The 24,818-nt window shown below is 36.3% G+C and overlaps 2 protein-coding genes across 3 annotated transcripts; one reads left to right on the forward strand and one right to left on the reverse strand.

The window, feature by feature from the left end:
- Positions 1-1,242: 1,242 nt before the first annotated feature.
- Positions 1,243-12,223, forward strand: LOC132165389 (ARM repeat superfamily protein). Its single transcript, XM_088511719.1, has 18 exons — positions 1,243-1,895; positions 2,902-3,421; positions 3,567-3,827; positions 4,091-4,182; positions 5,114-5,323; positions 5,417-5,821; positions 6,204-6,382; positions 6,566-6,659; positions 6,784-6,852; positions 7,232-7,366; positions 7,502-7,573; positions 8,246-8,359; positions 8,615-8,776; positions 8,907-9,035; positions 9,144-9,245; positions 9,325-9,401; positions 10,704-10,853; positions 11,300-12,223. Exons 1-18 carry the CDS (start codon positions 1,431-1,433, stop codon positions 11,868-11,870), a joined length of 3,807 nt encoding a protein of 1,268 aa, XP_088367845.1. The 5' UTR covers positions 1,243-1,430; the 3' UTR covers positions 11,871-12,223.
- Positions 12,224-13,401: 1,178 nt separating this feature from the next.
- On the reverse strand, positions 13,402-20,796 carry FAB1 (fatty acid biosynthesis 1). 2 transcript variants are annotated; one of them, XM_059575998.2, is made up of 14 exons: positions 20,022-20,796; positions 18,596-18,801; positions 18,319-18,522; positions 17,781-17,891; positions 17,593-17,688; positions 17,399-17,444; positions 17,220-17,299; positions 16,677-16,745; positions 16,209-16,293; positions 15,033-15,187; positions 14,834-14,914; positions 14,596-14,652; positions 14,178-14,338; positions 13,402-13,845 (listed from the first exon to the last, which is right to left on the reverse strand). In XM_059575998.2, exons 1-13 carry the CDS (start codon positions 20,377-20,379, stop codon positions 14,222-14,224), a joined length of 1,665 nt encoding a protein of 554 aa, XP_059431981.2. In that variant the 5' UTR covers positions 20,380-20,796; the 3' UTR covers positions 13,402-13,845; positions 14,178-14,221. The 2 variants fall into 2 exon arrangements, with proteins under 2 accessions (XP_059431981.2, XP_059431979.2); XM_059575996.2 differs by having other exon boundaries at positions 14,593-14,652.
- Positions 20,797-24,818: the final 4,022 nt, after the last annotated feature.

Genomic DNA, 24,818 nt, shown 5'->3' on the forward strand with positions numbered 1-24,818 from the left:
AGCTATACTCAGGTTACGTTAAAACTATAATAATGATGACAATAACCTTATAATCAAACGTGAGAACCAATTCAAGTGAGAAGGGTAGTTGATGTAGATCGGCAAGCCTTGTATGCAGGCTGTCCAGATGGGTCTAAACCCGAGAGCCTCGTCTAAAGTCCTCGTCCGGATACCGTCCGGATGCCTATGTTATTATTATTATTATTTATGTTTTATGTGAGTGACCGTCCAAACGGAGTTATGTCCCGTCTGGACAGCCATTGTAGAATTGCGGTTTTAGGGTTTTATGTTAGCTCCTGTTCAGAGGGCCTTAAGTTTCGTTCGGACGGGCGCCGTAGGGTTTCAATACGAACTAGTTTCGTACTTTTATTAGGTTTAGGGTTTGGGGGCCTATAAATACATACTTTATAAACCTTAGAATGCAATTGTTGTTTATGATTGAGTTTGTTTAATCAAAATTACTCTTAGTTGAGTTTCTTCTTGATTTTCTTTTAAAACCTATAAAGTATCTAGCGTCTTAGAGAAGATTTCTTAGATTACTTGATAGAATCAATATCTAGAAATACATATCCGTTTCTTATTGTTGTTATTTGATGCAACTCACTAGGTCACACTACATCTGCAGTTACAAGCAATTACATCACTACTCTTCATGAAATGAACTCTAGTCGCCCTCACTCCACTTATAAATTGTATGAATAAATGAATTTTTTGTTCTTGTGACTTGATGTTTTGACAAATAACTCCATAAGTTTTAAAAAATGATTAATCATTCCATGAGACAAGCAAAAAAGAACAAATTATTATATGTCATTAAAAAAATTGACAAAATTCGTTATTGTGTTAAATGATGGTGGCCGAACCACCTAATGGCCTTGGGGTGATTCAATCACCCCTTTGAGCATGTCCAATGGGGGTGGTTGAACCGCCTACAATTGCCATGAGAGTGGTTTAACCAATTTTTTATACCCGATCTATTTCATGTTGATGTGACACGGTAATAAATTCTGTCAATTTTTCTAACTGCATGGACTATTATTATTTTTTACTTATTCCAAGAAATGCTTAATCACTTTTTTAGAATCAATAAGCTATTTATTAAAAATTGCAATTTAACACCAAATCGGAATAGGAGAGTACCTGTGCGGGAATAAGGCTATCTGTGCGCTGGAATAACAACTCCCACCAAGTGCTGCAACCAAACAGCCTTCTTCTTCCACAAAATAACCTAGTTAAGCGCACGACTCACTAATCACAAAACGAAATTGCAGCGCCAACAGTTGCCTCACACGGCTGCACACCGCAACGCTCCTCACTTCGAAGCCGGTCACCGGGGAAACAGCACCCACTGCACCACCGCAGCAGCACTGCAACACCGCACCACTCAACCAACGGAGTAGCGCCACTCAACCACCGTACGAGACGACGGCATGGAAGGAACTTCCGACGAACTCTGCGATTCGATACTCTCTCGTTTCGGAAACTCCACGAACGAGAACCACCAGCACCTCTGCACGGTCATAGGCGCCATGTCCCAGGAGCTCAAGGACCAGAACCTCCCTTCCACACCGGTCGCCTACTTCGGCGCCGCCTGCTCTTCCCTCGACCGCCTCGTCTCCGAGCCCGACCAGCCTTTCCTCGTCGTCCAATCCCTTCTCAGCATCCTCCACATTGTCCTTCCCAGAATACCCCCAGCAATTCTCCACAAGAAGGCCGAGTTCTTGTCCGACCTATTGCTTCGGGTTCTTCGGTCTCCGTCGTTGTCAGACGGCGCTGCAACATCTGGATTGAAATGCGTTTCCCATTTGTTGATCGTCCGAGATGCTCCCAGCTGGTCTCAGTTGTCTCACTTATACGGTGTTCTATTGGGGTTCCTCACGGACTCGCGTCCTAAGGTGATATATAAAAAAATCGTAATTTGTTCTCTTCGTTTTAGACATAAATTGTGGGAGTTTCCTGTATTTTCGACGTGGATAATCCATATTAGTCTAGCACATTTTGTAGAGAGTTTTGTTGTCCGGCAAGTGTGGAATTGCAAAAATCTCATGTACAATTCGGTGACTTTTAAATGGGGTTTGGTTCGTTTTTATGAACACCCAATACATATCTGTTGAGACTGTGAGCTAGTGGGTAAATCATATTCTTACTGTACTGATTAGATATGTGCTTAAGAGTCCTCTTAAATCCGTATATAAGAAGTTTAGGCTATGAGATGCATTGTATAATTTCATCTACAAAAGATGTTGGCACTTTATGTAAATAAGCGCAATCAAATTTTGTGCAAGGATAGAGGTGATGTCTTTGCTATGAGAATTTTTTGTTTATAAGACCTGAAGATGTTGTCAGGGGCTTAGGATATCTAATATCTAATGCGGATGGCTATGGACGCTAGTAATGTGGTGGTGTAGTGAAGGGTAGCACAATGGTGACTGGTTTGTTTTGTCTAGCGTTAAGAAGATGGCATCATAATATATTCACTCTAAAAGAAAGGTGGCTCAATAATATACGCATATAACGTAGCCTGTAAATTGTACCCTCCTTTTTTTGTTGGCTATAATGATTATACAACACCAATTCCTGGTGTATGAGAGAATGTAATTGCTTGTATGGTACTCTTGTACTTACCAAATAACTGCAAAACTGTAGTAATTGCTTTGGGTAAAATATCAATCTAAATGTAAGGCATAATCTTTTGGACTTGTTATTCATATCTTGAGTAAATCTTTAAGGGGATTAAAGCTTTACAGTCAATTAGGTGTTTGGAACAATATATTATGCAACAGTATGTCAGGTGGGATGCAATTGATCTTTGCAGTGCTTTTTACGTGTTAGTTTTATCTATCAAGCTTGCTGTTTGGTTTGACCTTTGAAGCTGTGTGCTAATTTGTTTCTGAACAATAGGTAAGAAGGCAATCACATCTGTGTCTTCGAGATGCCTTATCAAGATTTCAAGAGGTGTCAGTGCTGGCACCTGCAAGTGAAGGGGTTACAAAGATATTCGAAAGGTCTCTTCTGCTTGCTGGTGGATCGAACTCGAATGCCACTGAAGGATCCAAAGGAGCTCAGGAGGTCCTTTATGTTTTGGATGCTTTGAAAGAGTGTCTTCCTCTTATGTCAATGAAGTTCACAACGAGCATCCTCAAGTACTACAAAAGTCTACTGGAACTGCACCAACCGCTAGTCACAAGGCGCATAACAGATAGTTTGTATTTACTTCTTCTTGTCCCAGATTTAGATGTTTCTCCTGAGGCATTGCTTGATTTGATGAGCTCAATAGCTCTGTCTGTCTCCACGAATGAGACATCTGCGGATGCCATGACATTCGCTGCTCGCTTGCTTGATGTTGGAATGATTAAAATGTATTCACTTAATAGGCAATTATGTGTAACAAAGCTCCCTGTTGTATTCAATGCACTCAAAGGTTTGATTTTCTTTTTAAGATGTAATTATGTTCACTTTTCTTGGATTAGAGAACCTTTCTCCAAGTTAGTGCATGTATCAGTTTTAACTATCAGCTAAACAAAAGTGACAATGTGCTAGTATATTTTTCTCTTTCGTATTTGCAGATATTTTGGCATGTGAACATGAGGAGGCCATATATGCAGCCATGAATGCATTGAAGAGTCTGATAAATGCTTGCATTGATGAAAGCTTGATCAAACAAGGTGTTGATCAGATTATGATGAATCCACACAATGATGCAAGGAGGTCCAGGCCTACTATCATTGAAAAAATATGTGTAACTATTGAAAGCTTACTTGATTATCACTATGCTGCTGTCTGGGACATGGCCTTTCAAGTTGTTTCAACAATTTTTGATAAATTAGGTATTCCCATTGCTGTTTCTAAGTTCTTTTGTTCTAGTCGTGCTCACTTTGAGATTTCTATTTGATTCCCAGTTGTTTGTATCAGAAGTATTGCATGTATAGAAGATCATGCCATCTGATGCTGTGTGCAGGGATGATCTCCCTCATTCTTTCATCAGATGGTTGCATCTTTCTGATATCACATCTTCTACTATGTTATTGTATGTTTATTTTTATATTCATGGATCTAAATTTATAATGTTATCAAAACTTTTATCATTCAGGGCGTTATTCTTCTTATCTTTTGAGGGGGATCCTTAGCAGCTTGGCGGGCATGCAGAAGTTGCCTGATGAAGATTTTCCTTTCAGGAAACAGGTATTGGTATTTTTCAAGTGTTGCATTGTATTATAGCTAGTAATGACCCTATAATATCATCATTTTGATCTAACCCTCTGCAAGTTCTGGGGACTTGTTTATTTTACTTAATAAAAATAACAAGTCCCAAACACTTACAGAGGTTTGCATCAAAAGTGTTTGGGAATTGTTATGTCAGCGAAGTGTTAGAATATGTATTCTTTTAGAATGACTAACAGTTCATTCTTTTTGGAGTTCTGGATTTTCTTATTCAGTATGTCTTTGCTTTATCTCTATAGTTTTTGGTGATTACTATGAAAATATCCTGTATCCCTACATCCTTTCATTCTAGTTTAAACTGCATTGCTCAGAATCATCTTTATCCAAGATGGAACAAATTCAGAACCTTGTGCCACAAAACCATAGATCCAAGGAACTAAAACTTATTTTATAACTTTACTTATGAATGGTAGATATTGACTTAATGTCTTGTTTATAACCTCTCGGAAGAGTTTATGGAGCTTCGCAGTCCAATAGCAATTGTTCAAGGGATAGATTGCAATAACAGACTGATACTTGCAAATCATTGCGTGTTGAATTTGTTAATGGGTTTCATTAATGTTGTGATCCATCCATGTTATTTGTTGACTGGCATGCAGTGTCAGCCACTACTAAAAACAAAACGATTGAGCGTCTAGGTCATTTGGGCTTGCTGTGATCTACACATACTATCTATGCTCTGAAGACTTTAAGTGTAGCACTTCTTTTCATTTACTGGCAAAATACTGTTTGTTGGCTGCAAATTGCGCTGATATTATGGTTTTTGCTGAAGATAATGTGGAAGTCTGCACCCCCCCCCCCCCCCCCCCCCCCCCCCCCCCAATTTACTTACTTTATCTACCAGTTTTCAGCTTTGCACTATGTATTAACATTCTGATTCATCAATATGCAGCTGCATGAATGCCTTGGATCAGCTCTTGGTGCATTAGGACCTGAAACTTTTTTGGGCCTTCTACCTCTTAATTTGGAGGCTGAAGACCTATCTGAGGCAAATGTTTGGCTCTTTCCAATTCTGAAGCAGTATACGATAGGTGCCCATTTAAGCTTCTTCACAGATTCAGTTTTGGGTATGATTGGACTGATGAAGCAGAAATCTCGAAAGGTAAAACCTTTCAGACCAATTAGATGCTGTTTTTCTCTCTGATTTTTTTTTTTTTTTAAATGGCATTTGCTAATCACTTCTATCTTTTTGCAGCTTGAGCTACATGGACGGGTTATTTCATCAAGGACTGCAAATGCATTTGTGTACTCTCTGTGGTCTTTATTGCCTTCATTTTGCAACTATCCTTTGGATACTGCTGAAAGTTTCAAGGATCTAGAGAAAGCTTTATGTAGTGCCCTTAATGAAGAGCCTGATACTCGCGGAGTAATATGCTCCAGTTTGCAGATTCTTATTCAACAGAATAAGAAAATTTTGGAAGAGAAAATTGAGATGCCTGATACTGAAGAAGGTATTCCCAGACAGCGAGCAGTGGCCCATTACAGCCAACAGGTTGCAGCAGATAATATGAGTGTGCTTAAGTCATCTGCTCGTGAGTTATTAACTGTTTTGTCAGGTGTCCTCATGCAATCTAAAAAGGATGATGGTGGTTCTTTACAGGTACTTAAACCATCTCAATCAATTGAGAACATCGCTACCATGCATCTTGGCTGATGCAGATAGATTTTATTTTTAATTTTCTATTAAATTTATTTGTGCATTTTCTTTATATGTATATACACACCCCCACCTCTGTGTTTATTATTTATTTATTGGGAAGTTTATGCATTAGCTCTACTTACAGGCCCAGAAATGGGAGACAGTTTTCACTCTGAAGATCACCAGATGATTGCAACATAATCTTCTTCATTTGAATGAAACCTCTGTTTTAGAAGTGCTTTTCACCTTGGAAAAGCTAATTACAATTTTGAAGCTTGTAGCTTTAATATTGTATTTTTAGGTTTTGGGTAAAGTTTATAATAATGTTGTTTGCTCTGTGCAGTCCACAATCGGTGAACTTGCTTCAATATCAGAGAAAGAAGTAGTATCAAGGTTTTTCAAAAGTACAATGCAGAAGCTTTTGAAGGTCACTCAAGCGGCTGGAAAACCAGAAAATTCAAGAAATTCTAGTTCTATGCAGATTGACCATGCCTCAAATGAAAGTTCACCATCACTTTTGAGGTGTTCCTTTTTCTCCTTTTTCCTACTATATGTTGCTACATGTTTGGTCACATGTGACAGCTTTTTGGTCTCATATGTATCATTTTCAATTATAAAGTCTCAAATATCTTTCTTTCATCAGATTAAAAGTGTTAAGAGTTTTGTGATATTGGCATTGTAATTATTCCTTCATCTTATCTGCAGGGCACGGCTATTTGACTTGGCAGTTTCACTTTTGCCTGGTTTGAACACTAAAGAGATTGATCTTTTATTTGTCGCAATAAAGCCTGCATTACAGGTTTGTAAATGGTTCTATATAATTTGGTGATTTACCTTTGCTGTCTATGGAGGAAATCTCTAGAAGGCACTTCTTATAATGGAAAGGATGATGTAATTAAGAGTGAAGAGCTTTTGAACTGCAGGATGCTGAAGGTCTGATACAAAAGAAGGCGTACAAAGTTCTTTCAGTTATTCTCAAGGTATTTTTGTTTGTAATTGCAGAGGCTTTTGACTTTTATCTTTACCATCATGTTATTGCATGCAGCATATTGCAGATAATCCGTGCCCATTTTACCTTCCTGTTGTAATATCACGAGTTTGTAGAATGGGAGGAACCATGGTAACTGACTAACTGATACAAGTTGGGTGGTTTATCTGACTGAAGTCTAAGTAGTAGCGGCAGGCAAATCCCAGACATCAGGATGTGCATTTTGTTTTGTGGATTATTCCCCATATTTCTCCTATATTTAGAAGAGCCATTATAATTAAGGCATCTTTTAGCCACATCAAAAAACTCTTTTGTCCCTGTCTTCTTCAAATAAAGTTGTCTTGACATATGAACTCTTTGCTGTGTGGGATTTGTGTGGGCAGAACTGTGATGGGTTTCTTTCAGTGAAGCTCGAGGAATTGCTTGGGCTTATGATTGAAGTGCTACCTTCATGCCACTTTTCCGCCAAACGTCACAGACTTGATTGCCTGTACTTTCTAATAGTACATGTTGCCAAGGTAGTTGAAGAGAGGAGTGACATTATTATTATTGGTATTATTCACCTTAAAATGCAATACTCAACTGCGTTTGGGTTCAAACTTGATAAGTGTGCAACTTAATATTGACATTAGAATTTATGCTGTTGTTTACAGGATGATTCAGAGCAGCGGCGACTTGACATCATTAGTTCTTTCCTAACAGAAACAATACTTGCACTTAAAGAGGTATTCTGGGAGCCTTATCCATTTTTTGTTTTTGTTTCTCGACTGGTGGTAGAATATTATGCTGGTTGCTCTGGGAGCCTTATTCATTTAAATTTATCCTTAAATCTCTTGGACATGGTGCTCTTTTCATGGTTGAAATTATTTGCTTCACTTTTAAGTTTGCTGTCATTATCATTTACCTAAAGTGTTGGGTTTAAAGTTTCCTTTCTCTTCTGTCTGTCTAAGATATTCTCTTTGTTACTGCTTAAAAACTGTCAGTGGCTTACAAAAATTATTTTACAATTCCTTCTGTTTTGTAATGATCCTTGTATTGTCATATAGTTCAAGAAACTCTTGTGATTCTTTTTGGATTGGTTCTGTTGAAAATATCTTGATTGATGAAATGACAGACAGACGGCATGTTGGTTGCATTCTTGCTTTAGTTGCAGCGGTTGAGGATGTGTAATAAATAAATGGTGGTTTTGGTGGTGGTTATGATAATGATGGTATTGATGGTTCATTGGTTTTGTATGGTGTTCAGTTGCATCTATAAAAACATTTATTATTGAAAAAAAAACTGTAACTTGTGTCGGCTTGAATTACTCTCACATGCACACCCACACACACACACTGGCTTCTGAACTTGCTGCTTTATATATTCTGATCTGTCTTATACAATAATTTTTCTTGCAGGCAAATAAAAAAACAAGAAACAGAGCATATGATATTCTTGTCCAAATTGGCCATGCATGTGGGGATGAAGAGAAAGGCGGAAATAGAGAAAATTTGTTTCAATTGTTTAACATGGTACGAATTGAACCATTGTTCGAAATTCATTACTAAATTTATTGAAGTGCTGACTCTATTTAATGGAAGTTTTAGATACATTTTAGAATGCCAAAAGGTATACTGTCAAGGTTCCTTCTTTCTTTTGATTGCTGTTGACTAAACTATCAACTAGAATTGCTATCATCTTGAATTGATTTTATATGGTGAATCTTCATTTTTTTTAGAAATTGGACTTGTGGTGGTTGTGCTAAGTAAAATTCATTCATGTGACAGGTAGCCGGAGGACTAGCTGGTGAGACACCTCACATGGTCAGTGCTGCAGTCAAAGGCTTAGCTCGCTTGGCTTACGAGTTTTCAGATCTTGTTTCAACTGCATGCAATTTACTTCCATCCACGTTTCTCCTCCTCCAGAGAAAGAATAAAGAAATTATCAAGGTTTCTCCCTCTCCTTTGATATATATAGTTTATTCTCATTTTACATTGTTTCACTGAACCACTTAATAAGTCATTGTTCTCTCTCTCTCTGATCTTATCTTAAGGTATTCTGTACTGTTTTTCAATGCAGGCTAATTTAGGTCTGTTAAAGGTGTTGGTGGCTAAATCACAGCCTGAAGGGTTGCAAATGCATTTGACGAGCATGGTGGAAGGCTTGTTGAAGTGGCAAGATAACACCAAAAACCACTTTAAAGCCAAGGTTGGCTAATCAGAATTTTTTGTAACTCTTTCAATTGCTATGGCAAATGGCCATGATTTCATTCATTGATCATCCCAAATTCTTTGATAATTTTTTATTCCTTTTCAGGTTAAGCATCTCCTTGAAATTCTGGTCAAGAAGTGCGGTCTTGAGGCAGTTAAGGCTGTAATGCCCGAGGAACACATGAAACTCCTTACTAATATACGGAAGGTCTGTTGAAAGTCATCATTTGCTAGAAAGAAAACTTGAGTGTGTCATTTTTGATGTATTCCATTCTTGTCAAACACAGATCAAGGAACGGAAGGAGAAGAAGCTAAGAACTAAATCAGAAGCAAGCTCTCAACTGTCAAAAGCAACTACATCCAGGTTTAATCTCTTGCATTATAATATTAATGATGTATGTACACTACATGTACCCAGATGTACACACATGTTTTTGTGTATCTGCCATCAATAAGTACATGAATCTATTGCTCTGATATGTGTTTAAAACATTCCAATTTCTAGTTACCTGTAAAAGGCATAATGATACCATGTTGGTCTTTTTTACAAAGAGAATAACTTCTATAAGGACCTGGCATAAACTAGGTCCTTTGTGCCATCCTGTAAAAAATTGACACTTCAGTATATTTCACCAAACAAAATAAATAGGAAAACATATGATTTTTACTTCTCCTAAAAAAACTCCCACTGTTCCCATTTAGATAGAACCTACAGACCCACCGCCCACCCCATTGCCACGCCACTGCCACCGCCACCGCCCTCTCCTCCGTCAATGCTGTTGTACGCCATCTTAAATATCAATCTCATCACATTTATTTGTTTGAACGCTTTTGCTCAAGCAATTGTTAATTGAACAAGGTGTAATGATCTACTTGTAAACCCATTGCCAATACGATCCCATTCCCCCAACACAGAACTCTCTAGTAATTCCTTTGGTATAAATCCGAGCAACTGATTACTCCTCAATCTTAAAACTCGCAAATTCAACAACCCGTAAGAAGGTAACTCTCCACTAATCTGATTATCTCCAAAATCTAAAACCCACAAATCATTTCCAGAAATCTTTTCTGGTGGAAACCATAGGGAGAGAGAAGTAGATAGAGAAAGAAAGTTAGAGAGTAGAGCGAGAAAGACAATAAATCTAAGAACTTATAGTAGCAACGGAGGAACTTTTAGTGGCACTTGACGGAGGAGACAGAGGTGACAGTGGTGTGGGCAGTGGGGTGGGCGGTGGATCTATGGGTTCTTTTATCTGAATGGGAACGATAGGTTTTCTGAAGAGGAGTAAAAATCATGCGTTTTCCTCTTTATCTTATTTGGTGTAATATGCTGATGTGTCCATTGTTTATTGGAAGGCACAAAGGACTTGGTTTATGCCTGGTCCTTATAGAATTTATTCTCTTTTACAAATGCCATGTGTTCTGTACCAGAAGTTTAGTGGACAAGCAGTGGGACTTTTGGCTCCATGGTACTCACATGGTATCCCAGTTCTAACAATTAGCCTCCTTGATTATTTCTGAACTATAGGTGCTATTAATGTAGTTAATGCCCATTGTCATTGTGTGAGTCCATATGCAAATTCAAATGCGTTCAAAGAAATGAAGCCATCTTTTTTACTCATTATAATTGATGATTTTTTGTACTTATTTATTTTTATCTTTTCAGGCTAAGCAGATGGAATGATACAAAAATATTTTCTGATTTTGGTGATGATGAAAGCGAGGGAAGTGATGCTGAGTACATGGACGCCAGGACAATGTCTGGTCGACAGAGCAACGGTTCCTCACAGCTAAAGTCCAAAGCATCATTATTGCGGTTGGTTTGTTGAACATTTGAGTCTGCTTATTTCATGTTCATGACTGGTTGGAGTATGTTAGATTAGCCATTACAGGATATACCATTTATACAATGCTTATAAGAAAAAAAAAACCATTTATAATCTTGGACACTAGACATTTGTGTAATTGACACATCCCAAACCTGCAGTTTAGTTTGTTTAATAATTTTAGGCCGTCGAAATAGAGTTCTGTTGATCAATTATTCTCTGGAGATCTTATAGTTGACAAAGTCGGGTCCACTCATGAACAGTATGGGCTCTTCTCTCTTTCTCTACTGTTACCATCAAATTGTCCTGACGTGACAAGACAAATTTCCTTTACTAGGATAGTATTGGTAGCTGCTTCATTGAACATCATCAATGCTTTTTATGAACTTGTGCTTCACAAGTCACAACTGATACAATTTTCGTTTATTCTCTCCAGATCCAAGAGTAGAGCAACTAAGAACTTGCCCGAGCACTTGTTCGACCAATTAGAAGATGAGCCACTTGACTTGCTTGATAGGCAAAAAACAATGTTATCTCTTCGAGCTAAGCATCTAAAGCGGAAAGTAGATTTGGATGAGCCAGAACTGGACCCTGAAGGGCGCTTGATTATTCGTGAAGGAGAAGAAACAAAGAAGGAAACACCCTCCGACCCTGATTTGGATGCCAAGAGTGAAGCAGGCAGTCACTTGTCAGTGAACTCAAGGAGAATCCAGAAGCGCAGGAAAACCTCAGACTCTGGTGGTTGGGCTTACAAAGGTAACGAGTACTCTAGCAAGAAGGCAGGTGGGGATGTGAAGAGGAAGGATAAGCTTGAACCATATGCATATTGGCCGCTTGATCGCAAAATGATGAGCCGTAGACCTGAGCATAGGGCTGCTGCAAGAAAAGGGATGGCAGGTGTGGTAAAAATGACAAAAAAGCTTGAAGGGAAGAGTGCCTCAATGGCACTCTCCAGTAAGGGCTTGAAGTTTAAAAGGAGTCAAAAGAAGAAGGGCAGCAAGAAATGAAGCAGGTGAAAAGAACCATCTACATTGTTTAGAGTACACACCATCTTGAAGATTTGCAACTCTAGATTATGTGTTTTCTTTTTTCTTGGTTATTTAATTTGGAGGCTCAGATTTATGTATGTTGTAATTATAGATAATAGGAATCGAGGTATCATTACAATGTAAAAGGGAAACGCTCATAATTTAAATGAGCAGTTTTGCTTGCAATTAATTTTGTAGTTCACCTAGAGGTTTGTTTCCTTCATGGTATGTATGCTATAAATATCATCGCAACTGTACAAATTAAAGTTTCTGGCATCATTTCATGTTAAATCTTAAGTGAAAAACCAGGTCCAATTAAAATTTTTGGGTTAGGTGTTTATTTTGCTAAATGGTGTGACATTATGTTCATAAAAATTATGAAATTTAATTAAATCCCAAGGATCCCTACAGGTGCTATTATTTCGGATACCCGGAGGTATCCCAACTTTTTTGTCAGTCAAGAGGGTCACCAAAATTTACTGGCCAAAATAGTTCAAAAATTATTTTTTTGTTTTTGTTTTAGCTTTCAATTTTTTTAAAGCATTTCCGTCCTTCTTACCATTTTAGCAATCCCTTTTTCATTATTCCATTTAAATTTTCTTTTTTCAAGATTTTATTTTTAATTTTTGAATGTTTGTCTTTTCCCAACAATCATATTTTTGAATATTTATCTTATTGTAAAAGGTTGTATTTTTAAAAAATTGATTTTTTCTAACAGTCATACTTTCAAAAATTTGTCTTTTACTAATGGTCATATATATATTTTAAATGTCATGCTTTCAATATAAATAAGATTATTTCCTCTCCAATTATCATTCACCTCAAGAGAGGGAGTGATGATAAACATCACGCGGGGCATGCATGATTGTTCATGCACGCCCGATTGATTTAATATTTTAAAATATTAAAATATAATATTTTAATTTTTTTTTTAAAAAAAAATTAACCGAGTGTGCATGACTGTTCATGCACGCCCGGCGTGATGTGAATCATCACTCCAAGGGAGGTGAAGTGTGCATGAGAAAAGGAAACAAAAAAGGAAGAAGAGAAAAAGCATAAAATTTGAATGGTTTTTTTTTCTTGGGACTCACCAAATTGGTGAGGCTGCTTGGGATTCATTTTGAACACTTTTTAGCAAATTACCTCACAAAAATGAAATGATTGGTCAACTAAGGATGCTCTAGAAGTCAATTTCTCATCGTTGGACTTTTTTGAAACTGGGTTGAAAGAATTTCCTTATAAAAATGACATGTCACTTTTCTTATGTGAAAAATACATGTTTTTTAAATAGCATGTAAAAAATACATGCTTTTTGAATAAAATTTATTTCAACTTTGTTATTGTAATTAGAAAAAGGATGTAATTTCTCACATATGGAGGATACATGTCATTTTTATAAAATAAGTTGGGAAAAATTTCTCCAAAGAGAAAAAAAAATAATAATAATAATAATAAAAAAAAGTGTCCTTTACTTTTTTGCCATTAAACAGTTAGAAATAAAATCACAACATTACGAGACTATCATGGGAGGGATATTATTGTATTTGCATTGAAGAAAAGACGAGGGTCATGATGCAGACATACTAGGATGCCTATAGGGCATCGCATAATAACCTATGAAACTGCCCATCTCAAAATTCACTACAACAATTAGATCGGCCATTTACTTGTACATTTTAAGAAAGAAAAAGAAACTCAAAGACAAGGCCAGTATCGCAATGTACACTGGTTCAACTGTGGATATCGAGTAGATCATGGCCTACTTCGTCAAGTCTGATAAAAGTAAAATCTTTTAACAATGGAAGCAAGAGTACTGCATGATAACCCGCCGGTGTAACTCCATGCTTTCTCTATCTCAATCCATAAGGCTATCAGAATTCTCTTGTGACCAGCTGTCCAACCAATTCGATTGCGTGACGCCCGGCAACCAACCAAATTTCCTGGCACTCACCAACTGCACGATGTAGCCAGCCCATAATTACTACAATAAACCTAACAAAGACTATAGTTTCTATAACATACTTCTCTTAGTAAATTAAGCAAACAGGTGTAAAAAATGCTCATAATGTTCTATATCCTACAGTTAATGTAAAACCTTTTGCTTTCTAAAATTCTACCTGAATGTCAGCAATGAGGGACCTTCATTGTTATCATGTAGCAAAAAGAAAGGACCTTCATCGACTAAATTTCCTTGTATAATGTTTTTGACCCTTCTCTCCCACACACACAGACACACATCCAAATTTCTATTGCTTACAAATAGAAGATACCTTGGAACCTACATACCTTCGGCATCAAACAGCAGGTTGGAGTAGCCCACCAGATCTATTTCACTTGTAAGGAGCAAAAATGATTGATGAGTTGTGACCACCAAACCCAAATGAATTAGACAACGCCACTTTAATGTCCAGTCTCTCTTTCTTTGAGCCCACCAGCACATTTGTGTCCTGAATTCATACATTAGCAACATCAGACAATACGATGCTTGGAGTTAAATCATCTTTTTTTTTTTTTTTTTTTTTTTTGGGATGAATAATGTAAGTGTGCGCATCCAGGGAGTGTTGAATCCCAGGCTCCCTGGATTTGCAGTCCCGCAGCCTAACTAAATTGAAGTTAAATCATCACGTTTAAGGAAGAAATAATGCCATGGAACATCATGATATCAATGAAAAGTGACAAAAGATAAAATGGGCAAACACACCACGCCTTCATCTGGGTTTTCCAGGTTGATATTTGGATGAACCCACCCTGTCCGTATTGCCTATATGAAGAAACACAACAGCATGCATATCAATAAGCAAAAAACTGCAACTTGTTATGTCTGCTTTCTTAAATTGAAATTACACCTGCTCAAGGACAAAAGAAAAACAATTCCTATAAACCCTTTGAGAATATGGTTTTTCGAATTTAAAATCACGATACTGGAGACATAAATTGTTTACCTGTACTGCTGCAACAGCTTCCACAGCACCAGCTGCTCCCAATAGGTGACCGGTCATAGATTTTGTAGAATTCACTCTTAACTGTAGAAAGCAGAGATCTTATTCAAGAATGGCAATATCGGAATCCTGTCTTTTATTTGCAACATGATAATATTAGAACCTAGTGACATGACGGACAAACATTATGCATCCAAGTTACCTCAGTATTCTGGCCGAAACAGTGAATAAGAGCTTGGTACTCTTTCAGGTCTCCAGCTGGTGTGGATGTAGCATGTGCATTTATGTAATTCACATCCTCCTTGGATACCCCAGAGTGAGCTAATGCTTTTTCTATGCAGAGGATAACACCGGCCCCTGTTTTTGAAGGGATATGAGAGACATGAATTACAAATTTTAGCCCAAGATGTTATGGAAGGATACAAGGTCCAAAAGCGGTGGTGAACAATATACTTAACTTGAGTGGGGGAAAATAAAAAAGCATGCTCGAAAGAAAGTGCTTGTAGCAATTCTGGATGTACTAAGCCATGAATAATTTTGTAAATATCTTCAAGTACTAATAACTATTTCTGGAAATTTATAAACATAAATTAGGTGAAAACTAGTCCAGATAGTAGGAGCTGAAACTTTTAGAATTAAACAATGATAGACATGAACAAGAATGTCATGTATCAAAATTGGCACAAGTTTTGGACATAAAAAGTCCTACACGGGGACACTACCACACGCTTAGCCGTGAATCTCCCTAAGGAGCCTGCCTCAGCTTCCAATGTGACACCAACCAGAACAGTTACTACATGACTGTATATAGAAATGTTTATCAAACTTACTTATCCATGGCAGTTTGTATGTGTATATAATGGAATTTAACCCGTCAACTAGGCACCTTGGCAGTTTCAACACAAGTAGGTTGCCAATCATGTTGGTTTGGCCTACCTTTTTTTTTTTTACAAAGATACTTTCTTAAGAGAGGATACGGTTCCAGATAGTCTAACTGAGTGGAGCTTTGACAATTATGTGACTAGTTTTCAGGTTTTATTTGTCCTTCCTGCACCGTAGTCCTTTGTTATCAATATTTTTGGTACAAAAAAGCATTTTATGATTTGGTCAACTGCAACTCAAATTTCAAGATAGTTAAGATTAAACAGGGATACAATTTCAGAGCAGCATCATATAAATATGAGCAAAAATTATCATGATGAAAAAGAATTCAAGAAGAGTTGGTGCAGGCCATGCGTCCATTGTGCATGTTCACTGAAGACTTTCTTTTTTGGGATAAGTAAAGTCAAAAAAGAAATACAGGTGAAGGTGAATTTCAAAAAAGAAATTTTTTGAAAGAAATACGGCGTTTTCTAGTACCAAAGAGAAGGCAAATTACCATCAGGGCGTGGCTCAGTCATGTGATAAGCATCACAGGAGAAGCTTCCACCAAGAAATTCTGCATAGATATTTGCACCTCTTCTCTGCAAATTTTTTTTTTTATTTTAAAAAAAAAGGGAAATCAGCTGACAGAATTAATCACCCAGAAGAAACATCTTATCACAGGTTATGCAAGGAAATGATTGAGCTTCACTACTTTTTAGCAAGCACGAAAATATAGATAGGAAGATCAATTCATGAAGAATCAGAGGCAGTGGCAGTTGAGAATAACACAATGAAAAGTCATCTCATGATTCACTCCTGTAAGTTGAATACCAATGGATATACAGAGGGGCAGCAGAAATGCCATTGAAAGGGGGTTAAGGTACGTAATGGACAACAATCTAAAAGAAAGTGAGCCACAAGAAGAGCTCACTGGCAAAAATGAAAGTGCCTACAGACATATATTCAATTTAGGGTGAAATACCTTAGCATGCTCTAATTCTTCTAGGAGCAAAACCCCAGCTCCTTCTCCCATAACAAATCCATCACGATTCTGTTCAATAACAAAAATCAGATCTCATGGTAAGTAGTACACATGAAGCTATCAGGATTGAGGTCTCAAATATCTTCCCTCAATCAGCAATCGTAGAATGAATGAAGTAACTTTGTGAGAATTGCTTAAATTTCATTTGGTAGAGAAAATCAGATCCAGAACTTCTTAGTTATCAACATAAGAGCTATATATTGACTACATATAATATCAAGAAATTATGAACATAGTTTCCTATTTCTATGAGAAAATAGAACACTAAATCCACATGACCCATAAATCCAGGTTTGTTTACCCTTTGAATCACAACACTTACAATAACTAGTTTCGCTGACAAGAACACAATGTATAGTTGATCCATTCCTATTTTTATTTATTATTTTCATATTTCAAAAAATATTTTCTAAAAGTTCTGAGATGTAAACAATGACAAGAAAAAAAGAAGATACGGAAGCAAAAGGATTGTTGATAACATACACTATCCCAAGGCCGTGAAGCTTTTGTTGGTTCACCATTCCTCTGGGAAAGTGCTCTACATGCCACAAAACCTCCCAAGCCTGCATCAACAAGTAGAAAATAGATTATGTAAACTTCATGCCATTACAAGTTGCTGAATGATGAGATAAATTTGATATAGGGAAGTAAAAAAGAGATACCAATAGGTATGATTGCTGCATCTGAGCCGCCACAAAGCATTACATCCTGCACAATAATTTTGGTAAATATTGCAATTTATTTTGGACTTATTTCATTGTTAGTTTTTCTTTTCCAGGTTGGACCTATACAAACTAAAATAATACAAGACTCCCACAGTTCCATGGCAGAGCAAGAGTAAATGCAAGACACTTACAGCTTCGCCTCTAATGATATGGTTTGCTGCACTCAATATACAAAAGTTGCTTGTAGCACAGGCGGTAGAGATAGAGTAGTTTGGGCCCATCCATCCCTGTAATTTGATAAGCAAATGAGCCGTTAAAATGTCAAGTCCCAAATTGCAAGTCGTATCAAAAGTTTAAAAAATATGTATATTAAGTTAACCAGATCCATCGCAAGCATGGCAGAACCCATGTTTGTAGTTGCAAAAGGGACACAGAAAGGATTCATCTTCTTGTATGAGACCCTTAAAGCTTCAATCGCATCGTTAAAAACCTGTTCAAAACACAGAACACCCAAAAGAAGCAGTCAATTCATAATTAATGCTAACTCGCATAATTAATCTAATTTCCCATCCCATCTGCAGGTCATGTGGCTTCATGTAAGGCAGTATAATTTGGATTCCATTTCCTGCCAGGAACTCATTACAGCCAGAGAGAGAAAGAAAACAAGTTTGGAACATGCACCATTCCAGTACCAAAGCATGTAGCAAATGCTAGAACTTGATTTAAATTGCAAATTTCAGAGCAGGAGGAAACCACATAGGCAGCAGACATGACAGCAACTTACAGTCTTCAGAATTCTCTTGTTGTCAATCAGATTGCATATTAATCAGTATAAGCTCAGGTTAACTTAATATTTTTCAACCATGTTCCATTCTCATTATATATTGAATATCAAACTGCTGAAGGCTTGATGTTACCTTCATGCCACCCATTCCTGAGCCAATCAAAACTCCACATTTTGTTTTATCTAACTCATTCATTACATCTTCTGTAATTCCACCATCTGCCAAGGCTTTTTTACCAGCAGTAAGCATGTAAAGCATAAATTTGTCCATCCTCTTGGAAAGTTTTGGTGCAATCCATCCATCAGTTGAAAAAGACTTGATCTCTCCAGCAATTCTCTGGAGAAAAAGAATTCTAAGAACAAACTGCAGAGCGAGCAGCAGAAGAAGAGAGATCTTAAATATGGTTTACCGTTGGAAATTGGGCACAATCAAAAGTCTCAATCTCACTTATGCCACTGACACCCTCAAGCAAATTATTGTAGAAGACATCTGGCTCATGACCAAGTGGGGTCACCACACCCATCCCTGTCACAACTACTCGCCTTTGCTTTGTGAGAGGTTTCTTTCTTGTGGTGACTTCCTCGACAGGTTGCACTGCTACAGCCATGGCTTCCCCTGGAGTATTCATAAATTCACAAAGGTGGCGTGTGTATGTAGTTAGCACATCAGCACAACTTTATAATTTCAAAGCTTTATCAAAAAAAGATTCATGTATCAAAACAATAAATACTAACACCTGCGTAAGTGAAGACAACCCATAAATATCAAGATTATGATATGAAATTCAGTCCAAAACCAAAGAATAAATATCTACATTAGGTTGAGCAGACAATTCAGTCCACAACCACAAAGAAAAAAATATCAACATTAAGGTTTGAATTGACAGGACTGCTGCAAGCCCTCAACATCAATAATTCTACAAAGCCAAGAAAGTGGGAATACGCCAGCAAGGCCCAAAAATTAATAATCATGTCTGTTGATGACAATATAACAATCAAGATAAGTGGACCATTTTCAAGTAACCAACCCATTCACCAGGGACAGACAGAGAGAGAGCTGCATTATTCTATGTATTTAAAAATGACGAGCCACAATACTCTTGTACTTTGCAAAATTAGAACTTCCATTTCATACACATGCTATAACAAGAACCACCTGATTGTAATTTTCTTCAGAATACTTGTCAGAGATAACATGCCAAAGATAGCCACATGTGCAACTAGAAACAACCTAAGATGTGCTACATTTTCAATCCTAACTCCAGGTATCCCCATTTAACTATATATAAAAAACGAATAAATGAATGAACCGCGTTCTACAATCAGTTCTCACAGAACAAAAACACAAATTGAAACATCCCCTGTTAGTATCAATTTCCCCACCTTCCATAGCTTTGGCATGCAAGTAATATGAAGAACTCTTTTTCCAATAAGCCAAACCAGTAACTGGAGTGGACTGCAGGTCCAATATTGTAAAGAATTCCAGACTCAATTATTTAAATTCTTCGTCTTTTCATAGTTCATTATGCACCAAATGAAGCATGAATAAAACCAAATTTCGACACCACATAAGAAAAACAAGAAACTAAATTAATCAGTCAAATCCACCTACATGCACATAAGAAATCCCATTAAAATTAAGATATTCGAAGCAAACCCATAAAAGATGAACACACGAGAGCAAATAGGAAATATAAGGAATGTTAACAAAATCCCAGATTTCCAATTCAATGAATAAAAATTAAAAAAACAAAAGAGAAAGAGAGGAAAACGAACTTAATTACCAGTCACCAATAACGGCTCAAACTAAGTATAGCATCACAGAAAGAAGATTACCGGAATGGGGTGGTCGACTCAAACGCCTCTGTCTACGATTCAGAGGAACACTCTTGGATCCGAACAGGGAGGAAAATCCCATAGAAGAGAGGCCCTTGGAGCTATAGTACTCATTGCAGGGCTCGAAAGCGAGGCACGTACTCATGAGGCCCTGAATGCTGGATCCACAGAGGGAGGGAATCAAGCCCCTCTGGAATTCAGAACTGCATTTGGACAAGACCCTCCTCTTGCATTTGTTCGGTCTCTTGCAGGAAGCGAACATGGACGGGCTCGTGGGGTGGTCTGCGCCGCACGTGACAGACATGCAAGCAGCGACCAGCCACGTGCAGAGCGGAGATGTGAAGGACGAAGCAGCCATGAGAGCGATGATTCGATGTATTAGTGGTAGTAGAAGAAGAAGATGATGAAGAAAACAAAGAAGACCCAGAAGCTGAAATCGAAAACCCAGAAGGAAAGAAACAAACTTGGATTGGATTCTGTTAATCTAGGCGAGGAAGAAGATGCAGAGGCTCATGGATGGTGATGGAAATGTGGGAGAGGGAGAGGCAGAGAGATGGCAGTGATAGCGCAGATGAACAGAGGGTGAGAAGGGAAAGTGGTATTCGATTTTTGAGTGTTTGGATTGGGAAAGCTTGGAGACGCCAAGTTTTGGGCTATCTGAGTCGTCCTCGGAAGAGAATGCCAAGTGCTCTGTCTCTCTTCCTCTCTATTTTGTTCGACTACTATATTATGATATGAGAGACCAGAGCACATTACAATTTTTTTTTTTTTTTTAAAATGTTATCGAAGGATCTTCGACCAGAAATAATCTTAAAAATCATTGGACTTTTTTTTTTTTTTTAATCTGTTAATTAAAGGGTGGATGCAATAGGACGCTGGGTGGTGTTGCCAAAGGTTGTCATCCTGTTTTCGCCATTTTGAGCACTACCCTTCCAGTTGTCAAAAAGACATTGCTACCCTCCCCTTGTTGTATATATATATATATATATATATATATATGTATTATTGTTATTTTTTTTAAGATGTGCAGCCATATTTGATTATTCTTCAGAAAGCTAACCTATAATTACTTCTCGGCTAATCCTACTCTTCCCACGGGATTTGACTTTGGTGCAGTTAAAAATAATTACAAGAGATTTTTTTTTTTTTTTTGGGTAAACGATGAAGATTTTATTTCAAGTTTTCCTTGAGAAAAAAGATAAAAGATAAAAGCCTGTTTGGATAAGGGTAAAAATTTAAAATAGCTAACCGCTTTTGAAAGCGGTTATTAAAAATTGCGGTCGTGAGTGGTTAGCGGTTATTGAGTTTTTAAAAACCTCTAACCGCTAACCACTTTATATATATATATATTTCATATAATATATTTATTTGTATATTTCATATAACATATATAGTTTTATTATATATATTTATTTGTATGTTGTGTACAAGACTATAAGTGAAGTGATGATTTACAAAAATTGTTGTAATTTTATTTGTATTATATGTTGTATAGATTCATAGAAGGTGACCAACAAGAATTTTAGTATATAACAATTTTTAATGTTAAAATGGCCATGAAAAGGAAAAGAAAAATTGTTTAAAGTGAGCCTCAAAACCGGCAAAAAAAAAAAGTGGTTAGTAAAAAAGCGGTTATTCGGATGTGGTTAACCGCCTAGTAGTTAGCGGAGGCGGTTACTAACTACCTAGGTGGTTGCAGTTAGCGGTTTTAGCCATTAACCGTTAACTGCAACCGCATTTTCACCCATAGTTTAGGATTGTGTTTGAGAGATAAAGCTTTTAAGTCGAAAAAAGAACGTTTGGACAAAAGCTCTATTTTTAAGTTTTTGTCAAAAGTGCGTTTTGGCCATTTTTAAGCTTTTTAGACTCTTAAAAGCGCTTTTAATTTTTTTATCGAGTACTTTTTTCTTCAAACAGATTTTTTTTAATGTTAAAAGCACTTTTAGGCCCTCAAACGCAATCTCAAACAGACCCTAAATTTTGAGGGTTGAAAAAACTTGTAGTTTTTTTTTTTTTTTTCACACTTATTTTGCACTCGACTGACGTAATATTATTTTAAATGACTTTTCATGATAGTCATTAAAAAACAATAACCAAAATGACAAATAACTTGAAATACGTCATATCAAAATGTGTGAAATGCGTCTGATAAATTGTTGTAAATAATAACATTACTCTAATTTGTTATTAAACATTGAAGTCACTTCGGTTACTAAAAAATATTTTATGAACTCTAATCACATATTAACACCTAACAAAAAAGGGTTGTCAAAAAAATTATATCAAATTTATTCATTCTTCTATAATTATTGGGTTATTAGCACGACCCTCTATTAGCAACTGAGCTAATAGGCCAGTTTCTTCTATGATTATTGATTAACACTTATATTAGCCCCAATACTCAATCCTATTACTAAATAAATTTAGGATTGAATTTTGTATTTGTCGCTTTGGCCACAACAACAGACTTTGTGGTCCTCTAGTGTTTGTCTTTTTGTTTTGCCCATCGGCCATGGGCTGGGGATTTTGCTTAAAGTGGTAGTAAACCTGTTGTGAGACGCAATTGACATTTATATACAAGTTTAGTGACAAATTTTTGGATTTTTAAATCTGAGCCCTCCATTATATCTAGCGGTTAGTATAAATGCAGAAGTTAGTGTTACCGAGATAAATAATTTTAGTTTTTAGCATGCCAAACACACTTACCTCAAGTAAATATACAAACCTCTACATTTATTTGAACCATTAAATGTAATGGAGAGCTAAAATTTTTAAAAATATGAATAGATCTCAATCCGAAAATTAACCTATATTTGTTAATATTTTTTAAAGAGTACTTTTTATATTTTGCCCGAAAAGTGTTATGATGTAACACAAAAGTAAAAGTAATTTTGAATATTTTGCATTTAAAATTGTTTAACATTTTTGTTTTGAAAAAAAAAAAAAAAAGGTAGTAAAAAAAAAAATTTATCAAACAATTTTGTTATCTCTCATTTATTGTGGAAGATAGGGTGGCTTACAACAAGAATTTTTTTTTTTTTTTTACGTGTCAGCATAAGAGGGGGATTCGAACTAGTGATATTCGCTTAATTAGGCGTGGTCCCAGCCGATTGAACTACCTCTTGGGGACCTTACAACAACAATTTAAATGAAATTACAAAGCTTAAAGAATAATATATCCATCCTTAACTTTTAATCCAAATCCCTAACAAAACTCTTAATGATAATTAATATTCAGAATCCTAATAAGATTAGATGTCATAAATGATAATAATCTAAAGTCCATGCAATTACCCTCACGTTGAAAACGTCTCATGCTCATGTGGGTCCATAACACCTACAAAACGGAAGGTAGAGCAAAAAATTCAATATTCACACTCATTTTTTTATCACATCAACCAATTTTCAACCTCCTACATCAACTCCCACGTTCAACATTTCACGTCACTACTCCTACATAAACTCTTGCATCAACTAATACGGTGCTTTCGTCCTAGGTAGTAGCTCAATTAATTAATTAATTAGTTAGTTATGAAATGGAAGTTAATTACTAAGTAAAATTTATATTAGATTTCACATCATTTTAATTATATGACATTCGTATAAAAATTTATTAAACAACATTATTCTTAACGGTATCTAATAGTATACATAGTATCACAACATTTAAAAATTTTACATAGCATGACAACATAAAAAAACATATGTCATTAGTGGATGGAGAGTGTCACAAATTGTTGCATTGCTTCTAGGGGTGAAAAAACGGTTACGGTTAGTGATTATTGGCTAAAACCGCTAACCGTAGTCGCCTTTAATAAAATTCACTAACCCTCTGCTAAACCGCCTAGACCGTTAACCAGCGGTTAGCGATTAGTAACTCTAATAATTTTTTTAAAATAAAAATAATAAAAAACCCAAAACTATGTGGTTTCTATGGTAATACAATAATATTATACTACATACGACATCGTTTTTAAAATTTTATATATCTTTAAAATTTTAAACACAAAAGCGACATTGTTTCATATATATATATATATATATATAGCAGTTAATAATTAGCAAAATATAAAATTACTAACTGTACTCACTTAGGAAGTTAGTGCGGTTAGCGGACGGTTAATGACCATCCGTCTTTTCATTCCTGGCTGCTTGTATATGGAAATGAGTGCCAAAAGAGTAATAAATTAATATGCATGGGTGTACTTACAACTCTTTTTATAACTTATACACGTTTCAATACGTGCTTAGGTGTTAATATATCTACTGAAACGTGTCAACAAATTGTTCAATTATATTCTTCAATTAGCTAAAAATAAATTTATATTCTTCAATTATATATACTGAAACGTGTCAACAAATTGTTAAAAAAAAAAAAATGCTGTCCTTTTATTTCGATCTATTTCTAAGCCATGTGTTGGGTGCAGAGAACGAAGCGTAACAAGAGGGGGAAGCCACAAAACTGAAATATAATATACTAGTAGCTTTGCATACCTCCAACTAAAATCTACAAATTAATAAACATAAAATCAGCAAGTCCTATTTTCCTGGAGTTTATTAGTCACCCCAGCACGTGAGTATGGTCGAATATATATATATTATATCAGGATTTTTGTTCATTTGGTCGATGATTAAGCATGCATTAAGAATCAAATATTGTTAGAAAAAAATTTATTAAATAATTGGTGATTTAACAAACATTATTGACCTTTTTCGTTCTTTGGAACCCGTTGGCGTGGTACTTCGATACAGCAATTATTTTTTTTTTTTTTAACCATACAAATTAACCATAAGATT

This window comes from Corylus avellana, chromosome 11, assembly GCF_965113065.1.
Source record: "Corylus avellana chromosome 11, dhCorAvel1.hap1.2, whole genome shotgun sequence".
Taxonomy (NCBI): Eukaryota; Viridiplantae; Streptophyta; class Magnoliopsida; order Fagales; family Betulaceae; genus Corylus; species Corylus avellana.

Bases quoted from the DNA above. Each gene is read 5' to 3' on its own strand.
- LOC132165389 (XM_088511719.1), top strand. From the start codon at position 1,431: ATGGAAGGAACTTCCGACGAACTCTGCGATTCGATACTCTCTCGTTTC. The intron at 3,828-4,090 runs GTATTCCCATTG...TTTATCATTCAG, and splicing joins AACAATTTTTGATAAATTAG to GGCGTTATTCTTCTTATCTT. The intron at 5,822-6,203 runs GTACTTAAACCA...TGCTCTGTGCAG, and splicing joins ATGATGGTGGTTCTTTACAG to TCCACAATCGGTGAACTTGC.
- FAB1 (XM_059575996.2), bottom strand. From the start codon at position 20,379: ATGGCTGCTTCGTCCTTCACATCTCCGCTCTGCACGTGGCTGGTCGCT. The intron at 18,802-20,021 runs GTAATCTTCTTT...TGAATACTCCAG, and splicing joins GAGTCGACCACCCCATTCCG to GGGAAGCCATGGCTGTAGCA. The intron at 17,892-18,318 runs GTAACATCAAGC...TGTTTTGAACAG, and splicing joins CAGGAATGGGTGGCATGAAG to GTTTTTAACGATGCGATTGA.